General features: G+C 36.4%; 1 protein-coding gene across 1 annotated transcript in view; it reads left to right on the top strand.

The window, feature by feature from the left end:
* LOC116741694 (kinesin-like protein KIF28P) overlaps window positions 1-13,122 on the top strand; it is an 85,693-nt gene that overhangs the window by 12,277 nt on the left and 60,294 nt on the right. The window contains exon 2 of the mRNA XM_032608667.1: window positions 4,494-4,688. Within this exon, the coding sequence (XP_032464558.1) occupies window positions 4,494-4,688 (195 nt within the window). The remainder of the gene's footprint in view (window positions 1-4,493; window positions 4,689-13,122) is intronic.

Below are 13,122 nucleotides of genomic sequence, written 5' to 3'. Positions count from 1 at the left end.
AAGTGTAGAGAAATAGTTGATTATTGTATATTGATTTTACATCCTGCAAACTTACTGAACTCATTCTAATAGTTTTTAGTGGATTCCTTAGGATTTTCTAAGATCACGTCATCTGCAAAGAGCAATCATTTTACTTCTTCCTTTCCTATCTCGATGCCTTTTGTTTCTTTTTCCTGCCTAACTGCCCTGGCTAGAACCTCCAATACAATATTGAATAGTAATGTCAAGAGCAGAAATCCTTGTCTTCGTCCTGATCTTAGGGGGTAATAGTCAACCTTGACTATTAAGTGTGATATTAGTCGTGGGTTTTTCATGGATGCCCCTTATGAGATTGAAGAAGTTCCATTCTATTCCTGATTTGTTGAGTGTTTTTTATCATGAAAGGGTGTTGGATTTTGTCAAATGCATTTTCTACATCTTTAGATGTGTGATTTTTTTTGTTTTATTCTATTGATATGTATTACATTAATCATTATTTTAAAGTGTACCCAAGATTTGTTTTACTCAGGTATAGTAAGGTGACAGATTTAGTGACAACTGCCTTATAATTCTCAAGAGAAAGGAGCATTCCATGCAGCCACATGGGGAAGTATCAAAGTTGGTCAGAAGCCTGGAGAAAAGAATGCATGGGGCTTCCCTGGTGGTGCAGTGGTTGAGAGTCCACCTGCCGATGCAGGGGACACGGGTTCGTGCCCCGGTCCGGGAGGATGCCACGGAGCGGCTGGGCCCGTGAGTCATGGCCACTGAGCCTGTGCATCCAGAGCCTCTGTTCCACAACGGGAGAGGCTACAACAGTGAGAGGCCCGCATACCGCAAAAAATAAAAATAATTTAAAAAAATAGAATGCATGGCCCACAGCCTTGTGGTCGTTTCCACAGGAAGGAATGGGCAAGGCATGGTAGGCAAGTTTGAGAAATCTTAGGATTGAACAGTTTGAGTAGTTTCCATGCGTGCAGCCTACTTTTCAGGTACCTGGCCCTGGGGTGATGTAAGGTGAGGGAAATATTGGCTTGACATGTGAGTTAGATAAAGGAGGTGTTTGGGATGTGGACTTTGGATTGGTTGGTTTGCATGAAAGGTAAGTTTTTTGCTATCTCTACAAATTCATTAGCCCTGGGAGGGACAATCTCTCCAGGCCCCAGGGATGTCAAAGTTCATAAATATAGAAAATAAAAAACATGACCAATAGAATCACTTTCAGATGTTAAACCAACCTTGTATCCCTAGGATAAATCTCATTTTGTTACGGTGTATAATTCTTTTTATATGTTGCTGGATTCACGTTGGTAATCATTTGTCGGGGATTCTTGTGTCCATATTTATAAGAGATATTGGCCTGTAGTTTTATTTTCTTGTGATGTCTTTATCTGGATTTGGTATCAGGGTAATACTGGCTTCATAAAAATAAGTTGGGGAGTATTCCCTCTTCTATATTTTGGAAGAGTTTATGAAGAATTGGTATTAATTCTGTAAATGTTTGATAGAATTAAGCAGTCAAGCCATTTCTTCATGAGTAGTTTTATTTGTTGTGTTTTTACTACCATCTCTTCATTTGTTATAGGCCTATTCAGATGATTGTGTATTTCTTCTTGAGTCTGTTTCAGTAGTTTGTGTCTAAGAATTTGTCCATTTCATCTAAATTATCTAATGTAATCAATTGTTTATACTATTCCTTTATAATCCTTCCTTTAGTTCTTTAATCTGGTTTCCTTTATTTCTGTGAATATATTCATAATTGTTACTTTAAGTATTTTTTCTGATAACTCCAGCGTCTGGTTACTTCTGTTGCCTGCTTTTTTTCCAATGTGTAGGTCTTACTTTCCTATTTCTTTGCATGCCTCACAGTTTTTTAGGGAAACTGGATATTTTAGATAATATATTGTAACAAGTCTGGGTACTGGTCCTCCTGCCCCCCTCTGTAGCTTGTTAGTGTTATTTGCTTGTTTATTTGTTTAGTGATTGGCTGCATTATTTTAGTTAAGTCTTATCTTCCACCAGGTTCTAGGTACTTTTGCTGTAAACTTCTTTGCCACAAACATTTTCACCACATAACTAGTTGGCCATAGGGTAATTTTGCCATAAAAAAATAAAATAATGAAAAAGAAAAGAGGCACATTAAAAGACTATTTCTAAATACAAAATATTTGATTGCATTTAAGTTATGTGTAGATTCTTAGCAATACTGCACAAATAACTGATTTTATTTTGTGGCTTGTACGTAAAGCACTTATCTTTGAAGTCTTTCATTTATAGTATCATGGTTTTTTGTTTTTTTTTTGCTTGTTGATTAGTCTTCTCATTTGGCATTGAACTTTTTTCTTTTTCACTAAAATTTCTTCCTTCATTAAGAGAGGTATCAGCTCCAAACACTAGGATACGTACTTGTAACTGAGCTTTGGTGTGTTGTGAAAGCCTCTACACTGTTGTTGGTTCTTGGCATGTTGTCACATATCCCTTGATGGGTGTTCCAAAGTTCTCTGGGAAATGTTGCAACTCTGTGCCTTTGAGGCCCTCAGCTTCTTTCTTCTCTAACGTAGTGTGTTTCAAAATAAGAAAACAGGGACTCTCCTGGTGGCACAGTGGTTAAGACTACACACTCCCAATTCAGGGGGCCCGGGTTTGATCCCTGGTCAGGGAACTAGATCCCACATGCATGCCGCAACTAAGAGTTCACATGCCACAACTAAGGTCCCCCCTGCCACAACTAAGGAGCCAACAAGCCACAACTAAGGAGCCCACCTGCCACAACTAAGACCCAGAGCAACCAAATAAATAAAAGTTTTTTTTAAAAAAGAGAAAATCAAAACCTAAAAAGGTGGGGGGAGCACAAAAAATTTTTTAAATACCTTATTTAAAAAAATAAGAAAACAACTCTTGGAGCAAATAAATCGTCACTGGCGGTTAAAGCCTTCAGTAACGTGAATAACAGGAAGAAATGCTAATGCATTTAAACCAATTGAAAGCAAACTGTTAACCAGTTAATTTTATCTGGCATGGCAGAATTGCTTTATGGCCATTTAGTTATGCACCAAAAATGCTTGTGGTGAAAATGTGTGCAGCAAATATGTTTATGGCAAAGAAGCTTAATGGTGAAAATACCAAACACGCCCCCCAACCCCTACTTTTTTTGTTGCTCCTCAAGATGACACAGCTTTGGGTATGCCCTGGTTACCCTGGGGTGGTAACAGTTTTTGTAGGGCTCCCTTTCCCTCTTGTCCACACCAAGCTGCAAACTCCACTGATTGCTGATTGACTGCTGTGTTGTTTTCAACAATGACATTGGGCATAAATTGCTCTACAAACGAATTCAATCAAATTCTGGTTCTTTTGAAAAGTTTAACTTCTGAGATCAGTGTTTGATATTTTTTTCAGTGTCCAGGTGTGTTCCTCCCCTGTAAACTAGAGGGCCTGTACTTTAACCTGTTTCTTGAATCTCCTAATTGCCTTTCATCACAGCTGCCTCTGTTCTTAAGAGTGCCCCTAGGGTTGAACTTCTCTAAGGGGGCAAATGAAGTCAGTTCCTTTGGGAAGAGATTAGGTGCTATCTGCCCAGGCAAGATCTCTAAACCAGGGCTCTGGATTTGTGGGTGGGGACAACAGCAAGCTACTCTGTATGACACCCCTGCTCTAGAAGCCTAGCACTTGGTGAATGTGGAACAGCAGCCTGTGACCCTCACAGCTTGTCTCTTTTGGTATAGAACCACTACCTCAGGGACCAGGGTAAGGGTGATCAGCACCCCAGTATTCTCAGCATGCTGCAACCAAAGTAGAGTCTCCGTTCCATGAGTGGGAACTGGGTAGAAGAAGGAACTCTCACCTCTCACCTATACTTTCCTACACTTAGCCTCAGTCACAGGTAGATGGGGGCAGGGTGGGAAATGCTGATATTCTCCTCCTAGGAATAAATCCCTCCTACTGGGATCTGGGGAGAAAGGGAACCCTGTGTTCTTAGCTCCAGCAATCTGAAGTCAACTCTGCTTTGCTGAGCTGGCAATGGAGAGGGAAGGAATAGTCTTGCTTAAACAACACAAACTCTCCTTTCTTACCAAATTTTGATACATTTTATTGAATAGATCTTTCTTCATTGGCTGTTTGCTTTTAGAACCATTTCCAGAGGCTTTAAATTTTTTCATTTTCATTTTTTTCATTAATAATTTTCACCAGTTTTGCTGGGGAGTGGGACAGTGGAGCTTCTTACATTATCATGTTGGAAATGGATCTCTGATGCTATAGTTTATGCTATTAGTATAGCTGAGTGTTAGATATGCTATTCTCAGAAATTTAATATGACTAGAGACAAGCCTTTTAAAATTTCTGAGGCAGTATAAGAGCAACTGTTGTCATAATAGCTGCTAAGAATAACATAATTAGAGATCAAAATGAATAAATGATAAGTTATTGGCTTAATTTCTTACTAGATGTAAAGACCTGCAAAACAATCAGATGACAGAAAAACTGTAATGATTGACTCTGAATTTGTAATTTGACTACAGAGAGAGAAGAATTCTGGGAGCAAATGTGTGATTTCCATGCATTCCAGGACCACTACCATTATACAAGACCCTAAGAATCCAGAACATACGAAGACATTTACTTTTGACCTGGCATACTGGTCTCACAATGGATTTCAAAAGGATAAGGATGGTGTGTTTATTTCAGCTGATCCTAGCAGTAAATTTGCAGGCCAGGTAAATTGCTTTAAAACAACTTCAATGGTAGTTTTTTTTTTTTTAATAAAGTGTTGACAATATACCGGTACAATTATTTTTATGCAAGCATACTACAATATATGCTTCCATATGAGAGTTTGGTTTTAAATTTATTCCTTTTCATGTTAAATATGAGGTCCAAAAGTGTAGCTATTGCCTAAATATTTAGACACTCAAGTCAGTTATTTTCCAATGTACTGACATTTTTTGAAAAAGGAATGTCAAGTCAGTTATATTTCCTTCTCTGAGATGAGCAAAATAAGCAAAATTGCACAGCACTCAGCATTTGAGAACTTTGGTTTATTGAGTATTTATCATACGCCATGCACTATTCTGCCTTAAAGTTGCTCACAATTTGCTGTAGGGAGACAGGCAAAAAAGTGCATTCAAATGTTACAGTTTCTGTGATAAAAAATATTTATGGGATACCACGGGGTTCAAAGGAAAAATGGTCATTTCAATCTGAACAGAGCTCATTAAGCTTCTTGAATCTGTGGGTTTGTAATTTCCATCAAATTTTGAAAAAATTTCAAACAAAATTTCTCCAAGTATTTTTGGTCTCTTCTATTCCTTCTGTGACTCTAGTTACATGTATGCTTGAGATTGTGCCATAAGTCACTGAGGTTCTTTTTTTTTTTTTCAACATCTTTATTGGAGTATAATTTGCTTTACAATGGTGTTACTTTCTGCTTTATAACAAAGTGAATCAGTTATACATATACATATGTTCCCATAGCTCTTCCCTCTTGAGTCTCCCTCCCTCCCACCCTCCCTATCCCACCCCTCTAGGTGGTCACAAAGCACCGAGCTGATCTCCCTGTGCTATGCGGCTGCTTCCCATTAGCTATCTATTTTACGTTTGGTAGTGTATATATGTCCATGCCACTCTCTCCCTTTGTCACAGCTTACCCTTCTCCCTCCCATATCCTTAAGACCATTCTCTGTAGGTCTGTGTCTTCATTCCTGTCTTGCCCCTAGGTTCTTCATGACCTTTTTTTTTTTCTTCTTAGATTCCATATATATGTGTTAGCATATGGTGTTTGTTTTTCTCTTTCTGACTTACTTCGCTCTGTATGACAGACTCTAGGTCCATCCACCTCACTACAAATAACTCAATTTTGTTTCTTTTTATGGCTGAGTAATATTCCATTGTATATATGTGCCACATCTTCCTTATCCATTCATCTGTTGATGGACACCTAGGTTGCTTCCATGTCCTGGCTATTGTAAATAGTGCTGCAATGAACATTTGGTACATGTCTCTTTTTAAATTATGGTTTTCTCAGGGTATATGCCCAGTAGTGGGATTGCTGGGTCATATGGTAGTTCTATTTGTAGTTTTTTAAGGAACCTCCATACTGTTCTCCATAGTGGCTGTATCAATTTACATTCCCACCAACAGTGCAAGAGGGTTCCCCTTTCTCCACACCCTCTGGTCACTGAGGTTCTGTTCACTTCCTCCCAACCTTTTCTCTCTGTTCTTCCTGTTTGCATACTCATCTTTAAAAATTCAGCCCAAATATTATAGCCTTTGTTAAACCACCCCAAAAAATACTCTCTGTCAAATAGTTCTAACTTCACAAATGCACTGAAAGGATTTAAAGGATCTCCTGGGAATGCACTTTGAGAGCCACTGCCCTAGAGCAATGAATAAAAAATCAATCAACAAAAATATAACTAATGAGTCAAGTGTGGGGAAATGGAATTATGAAACAAACTCAAAGTGTGGCAGGAAAAGAGGGAGAGAAAAAAAACAAAGAGGAGATGAGACAAGTAGAATACAAATAACAAGATGGTAGATTTAATGCCAACCATTGATTATTTTATCAAATGTAAATAAACACACCAATTAAATGGTACAGATGATCAGATTTGGTAGGAAAAGCTGGATCCAACTACATCTGTTTACATAAGCCCAATTTAAATATAAATAAATAGATATCCATGTAAACACTAAGAGAAAGAAAACTGCAGAGGCTATATTTACATCACACAAAGTAGACTTCAGAACAAGGAATATTTCATAATGATAAAGTAATCAGTTCACTAGAAGACATACTATCCTAAATGGGTATGTACCTAATAACAGAACTTCAAAGTACATGAAACAGAAACTGATAGAAATTGAAGGAGAAATATACAAATCTACAATTGTGATTGGTGACTTCATCACTCCTCTCTGATTAACAGAACAAATAACCCCAAGTCAATAATATTATAGAAGACCAGAACAATATCATCAACCTAATTGACAATTATAGAACAATTCTGCTACCCCCATTCAACCATAGCACTACACACTTTTTTTGAGTGAACATGGAACTTTCTTTATGATAGATCATATTCTGGATCATTAAACTAGTCTCAATAAATGTAAGATAACTGAAATCATACAAATTACATTCTCTGACCACAATGAAATTAAACTAGAAAGGAATGACAGAAAGGTATTAGGAAACTCCTCAGATATTTAAAAAATAGCAGATTTCTAAACAATCCATAGGTCAGGGAATAAACCATAAGGGAAATTAGTAAATATTTTGAACTGAATGAAAATCAAAATATCAAAGTTTGTGGGATGCAGCTAAAGCAGGGCTTAGAGGAAATTTTATAGCATTAAATGATTATATTAGAGAAGAACAATCTTAAATCAACAGTCTAGGCTTCCACCTAAGAATTTAGAAAAAGAAGAGTATAGACAAAGCAAAAGAGGAAGAAATAAGAACGATTAACTTAAGACAGTAAAATAATAGAGAAAAATCAATTAAAAGCTGGTTCTTTGAAAATAACAATAAAATTGATAAACCTGTAGCCAAATTGATCATCAAGGAAAAAATGATACAAAGTACCAAGATGAGAAATGAAAGAGAGATGTTACTGCAAATCTTACAGGCATTAAAAAAATAATAAGAGAATATTATGAACAACTTAATGCTGATAAATTTAAAAACATAGATGAAATGGACACAGTCTACTGAAGTTCACACAAAAAGAAATAGATAACTCAGGTAGCTCTATATCTATTAAAGAAATTGAATTTATAGTTAAACTTCTCCCCTCAAAAACTAAGCCCAGATGACTTTTCTGTGAATTCTACTAAAGGAAGAAATAATGAGAATTACGAAAAAAAAAATCTTGTAGGTGATAGAAGGACCGTTCATTTTTTGAGGCAAATATTACACCAAAACCAGCCAAATACTACAAAAACACTACAGATTAATACCCTTCATAAACATAGACACAAACATTGTTAACAAAACTTTAGCAAATAGAATCCAACAGTATACTTTTTAAAATACATCTTTGTCAAGTAGGACTTCTTTTCCTGGGAATGTGATCAGATGCAGAAAAAGCAATTGACAAAACTCAACACCCAATCATGATAAAACTCTCAGCAAACTTAAAATCGGAGGGAGCCTCCTAGAAATAGAACTCCCTTCAGTACATAGGTAACATAACATTTGATGGTGAAACAATGAATATGTTGCCCCTAAGAATGGGGACAAGGCAAGGAGGTCCAATCTCATCATTTCTATACAACATCTACTGCAGGCCCTAGCCAGGGCAGTTAAGTCAATTAATAGGAAGTGAATGATATGCAGATTGATAATGAAGAAGTAAAACTATTTGCAAAAAAAAAAAAACTATTTGCAGAAAACATAATTATCTATGCAAAAAACCCTAAGGAATCTACCCAAAAAGGGAAGAAAAAGCTATTATAGTGAATAAGTGTGTTTAGCAAGGTCAATATACAAAAATTGATAGTATCTCTCTATTCTAGCAGTGAACAATTGGAAATTAAGATTTTAAAATATTTACAATAACATCAAAAGCACAAAATACGTGCAAAATCTGTACACTATGAAACATTACTGAAAGGAAGACTTAAATGAATCAAAAGACTCAACATTATTAAGAAGTCAAATTGATCAATAGATTGAAAGAAATCAAAATGCCAGCAGTAATTTTTTGTAGAAATTGATACATTGTTTCAGTAATTTACATGGAATTGTAAAGGACTGACAATAGCCAAAATTATTTTGAAAGAGAATAAAGTTAAAGAACTTAAACTCACTATAGATAGACCTACAGTAATCAAGACATTGTGGTATTGGCTAAAAGACAGGTATAACAGATCAATGGAACAGAATACAGTGTCCAGAGACAGATCATCATATATCATCGACTGTATTTTTACAAAGCAGCTGTAATAGGTTGAATAGTCTCCCCAAATTTATGTCCACCCAAAGACTCAAAATGTGACCTCATTTGGAAACAGGATATTTGCAGATGTAATTAGTTAAGATGAGGCCATCCTGGATTAAAGTAAGCCACAAATCCAGTTCTTTTAAGAGGGGAATTTTGACACACAGATACACAGGGAGGATGCCATGTGACAATGGGGACAGAGATTGGAGTGATGGAGCTATAAGCCAAGGAATGCCAAAAACTGCTGGGAGCAACCAGAAGCCAGGAAGAGGCAAGGAAGGATTGTTTCCTACAGCATTCAGAGAGAGCATGGCATTGCCAATACCTTGATCTTGGACTTGTAGCCTCCAGAACTGTGAGAGAATAAATTTCTGTTGTTTTTGGTCACCCAGTTTGTGGTAATTTGTTATGGAAGCCCAAGCAAACTAATACAGGTGACAACGTTCTTCAAAACTAAAGTCTTTGAACAAATGGTGCTGGAGATATAGGATATCCATATGGAAAAATATGAACTTTGATCCTTTCCTCACACCGCATACAAAATGAACTCAAAATAGATCGTAGATCTAACTTTTAGAGGTAAAATTATAAAACCTCTAAAAGAAAGTATAGGAGAAAATTGTAGTGATCTTGATTTGGCAAAGAGTCTTAGATAGGACACAGATCATGAAAGAAAATATTTGATAAATGAGACCCATTAAAAACACATTTTGCTCTTTGAGAGATACCAATAAGAGCATGAAAAGGTAAGCCATAATGAAAGGAAATATTTGCAAAATATATATATGATAAAGTACCCAAAATATATAATGAATTCTTACAACTTAAGGGAAAAAAAGGAAGAAAAGTCAATTTTTTAAAAATGGCAGGGAATTCCTTAGTGATCCAGTGCTTAGGACTCAGTACTTTCACTGCTGAGGGCCTGGGTTCAATCCCTGGTCTGGGAACTAATATCCCACAAGGCACACAGCATGGCCAAAATAAAAAGAAAATAGCAAAAAATTTGATCAGAGACCTCACCAACAGAGATATATAAATTACAACATAGCCTAAAACCAATGAAAAAGTATCCAACTTTATTAGTCATTAGGGAAATGCAAATTAATACCACAATGAGAGAATACTACACATACATGAGAAATGTCAAAAATTAAAAACAGTATCAAGTGTTAACATACATGAATGGAACAACTGGAGCTCTAATACAGTGCTATGGCCATGTAAAAGATTCAATTATTTTGGAAAACAGGCAGTTTCTTTAAAATTTAAGTATACATTTAACATACAATCCAGCAATTCCAAGAGAAATAAAAATATATGTTCTCACAAACACCTATATACAAACGTCCATAGCAACTTTATATGTAATAGTCCCAAACTGGAAACTCAGATATCCATCAACTTGTGAATGGATAATAAAATTATGATATATTTATAAAATAGAATACAATTCAGCAATAAAAGGAATTAATGATTATATGCAACAACACAGATGAATCTCAAAGCATTGTGGTAGGTAAAAGAAGTCATATACAAAAGACTGCTCACTATACAATTCCACTTAAATGACAATTCTAGAAAAAACAAAACTATAGTTACAGAAAGTAAATCATCAGGGGCTGAAAGTGAGAAGAAGGGCCTACGTGCAAAGGGGCACAAGAGAACTTTTAAAAAACGCTGATTGTGGTGATTGTCACATGGCCAAATACATATGTCAAAACTTATGGAACTGTGTGCTTTAAACTGATGAATTTAGTGAATATTAATTTTATGTCAATAAAGAGTTTTTCCCAAGAAGAATAAAATACCGAGGAATAAATGTAGCCAAAGAGGTGAAAGACCTGTACACTGAAAACTATGACACTGATGAAAAGAAATTGAAGAAGACACAAATAAATGGGAAAGATATTCTGTGCTCATGGCTTGGAATAATTAATACTGTTAAAATGTCCATACTATCCAAAGCAATCTACAGATTCAATGCAATCCCTATCAAAATTCCAATGGCATTTTTCAAAGAGATAGAATGAACAATCCTTAAATTTGTATGGAACCATAAAAGACCCTGAATAGTCAAAGCAATCTTGAGAAAGAAGAACAAAGCTGGAGGCATCACACATCTTGGTGTCAAATTATATTGCAAAGCTATAGTAATCAAAACAGCATGATATTGGCATGAAAATGGACACATAGATCAACAGAGTAGAGAGCCCAGAAATAAACCCATGCATATATGGTCAATTAATTTACAACAAAGGAACCAAAAACATATATTGGGGAAAGGACAGTCTTTTCAATAAATGGTGTTGAGAAAACTGGACAGCTACATGCAAAAGAATAAAACTGGTCCCATACCTTACACCACTTTAAAAAAATGGATTTAAGACTTGAATGAAGACATGGAACCATAAAACTCCTAGAAGAGAACATAGAGGGTAAGCTCCTAGACCTCAGTCTTGGCAATGATATTTTGGATTTTACACCAAAAACAAAAATAAATAAGTGGGAGTACCTCAACCCAAAAAATTTCTGTACATGAAGAAAACCATCAATGAAATGAAAAAGCAACTTACAGAACAGGAGAAAATATTTACAAATCATATATTAATAAAAGGTTAATATCTAAAATATATAAAGAATTCATATAACTCAATAGCAAAAAGAAATGTGATTTTAAAATGGGCAGAGGAATTAAATGGACATTTTCCTCAAAGAAGGTATACAAACAGCCAACAGATACATGAAAATGTGCTCAACATCACTAATCATCAGGGAATGCAAATCAAAACCGCAATGTGGGGACTTCCTGGTGGCACTGTGGTTAAGAATCTGCCTGCCAATGCAGGGGACACGGGTTCAAGCCCTGGTCGGGGAAGATCCCACGTGCCGCAGAGCAACTAAGCCGTGCGCCACAACTACTGAGCCTGCGAGCCACAACTACTGAGCCCGTGTGCCACAACTACTGAGCCCATCTGCCACAACTACTGAAGCCTGCGTGCCTAGAGCCCGTGCTCCACAACAAGAGAAGCCACCGCAATGAGAAGCCTGCACACCACAACGAAGAGTAGCCTGTGTTCGCCCCAACTAGAGAAAGCCTGTGTGTAGCAACAAAGACCCAACACAGCCAAAAATAAATAAATGAACTAATTAATTAATTAATTTTAAAAACCCCACAACATGATATCACCTCACACCCGTTAGAATGGCCATCATTGAAAATGACAAGAGATAAGTGTTGGTGAGAGTGTGGAGAAAAGGGAACCCTTGTGCACTCTTGGTGGGAGTGTAAATTGGTGCAGACACTATGAAAGCAGTATGGAGGTTCCCCTCAAAATTAAAAATGGAACTACCATGTGAGCCAGCAATCCCACTTCTGAGTGTTTATCCAAAGAAAATGAAATCACTATCTTGATAAGATATCTGCACCCCCATATTCATTGCAGTGTTATTTACAATAGTCAAGACATGGAAACAACCTAAGTGTTCATCGACAGATGAATGGATAAAGAAAATGTATATATACATATATATACATACATACACAATGGAATATTATTCAGCCATAAAAAAGAAGGAAATCCTGCCATTTGCAGCATATGGATGGACCTTGGGGCATTATGCCAAGTGAAATAAGTTGGACAGAAAAAGACAAATGCTATATGATATCACTTACATGTGGAATCTTTTTTAAAAATGAACTTTTAGATACCGAGAACAGATTGGTTGTTGCCAGAGGCAGGGGTTAATGTTGGGTGTCGGGTTTGAGGGGGGTGGGGGTGGGACACGGGTGAAGTGGGTGAAGGTCATCAAAAGCTACAAACTTCCAGTAAGGGAAATAAGTCCTGGGGATGTAATGTACAGCATGGTGATATACAGGCAGACCTCATTTAATTGTGCTTTGCTTTATTGTGCTTCGCAGATACAGTGTTGTTGTTGTGTTTTTTTTCTTTTTCTTTTCTTTCTTTCTTTCTTTCTTTTTTAAACAAATTGAAGGTTTGTGGCAATCCTGTGTCAAGCAAGGCTTTTGATACCATTTTTCCAACGTTGCTCACTCCGTGTCTCTGTGTCACATTTTGGTAACTCTCCCGATATTTCAAATTTATCTTTTATTTCTCATGGTGATCTGTGATCAGTGATCTTTGATGTTACTATTGCAAAAAGATTATGAAGGCTCAGATGATGGTTAGCATTGTTGAGCAGTAAA

Source organism: Phocoena sinus, chromosome 1 (assembly GCF_008692025.1).
Source record: "Phocoena sinus isolate mPhoSin1 chromosome 1, mPhoSin1.pri, whole genome shotgun sequence".
Lineage (NCBI taxonomy): Eukaryota > Metazoa > Chordata > Mammalia > Artiodactyla > Phocoenidae > Phocoena > Phocoena sinus.
The sequence above is the reverse complement of the archived record's forward strand: the minus strand, read 5'-3'. Positions and strand labels throughout refer to the sequence as shown.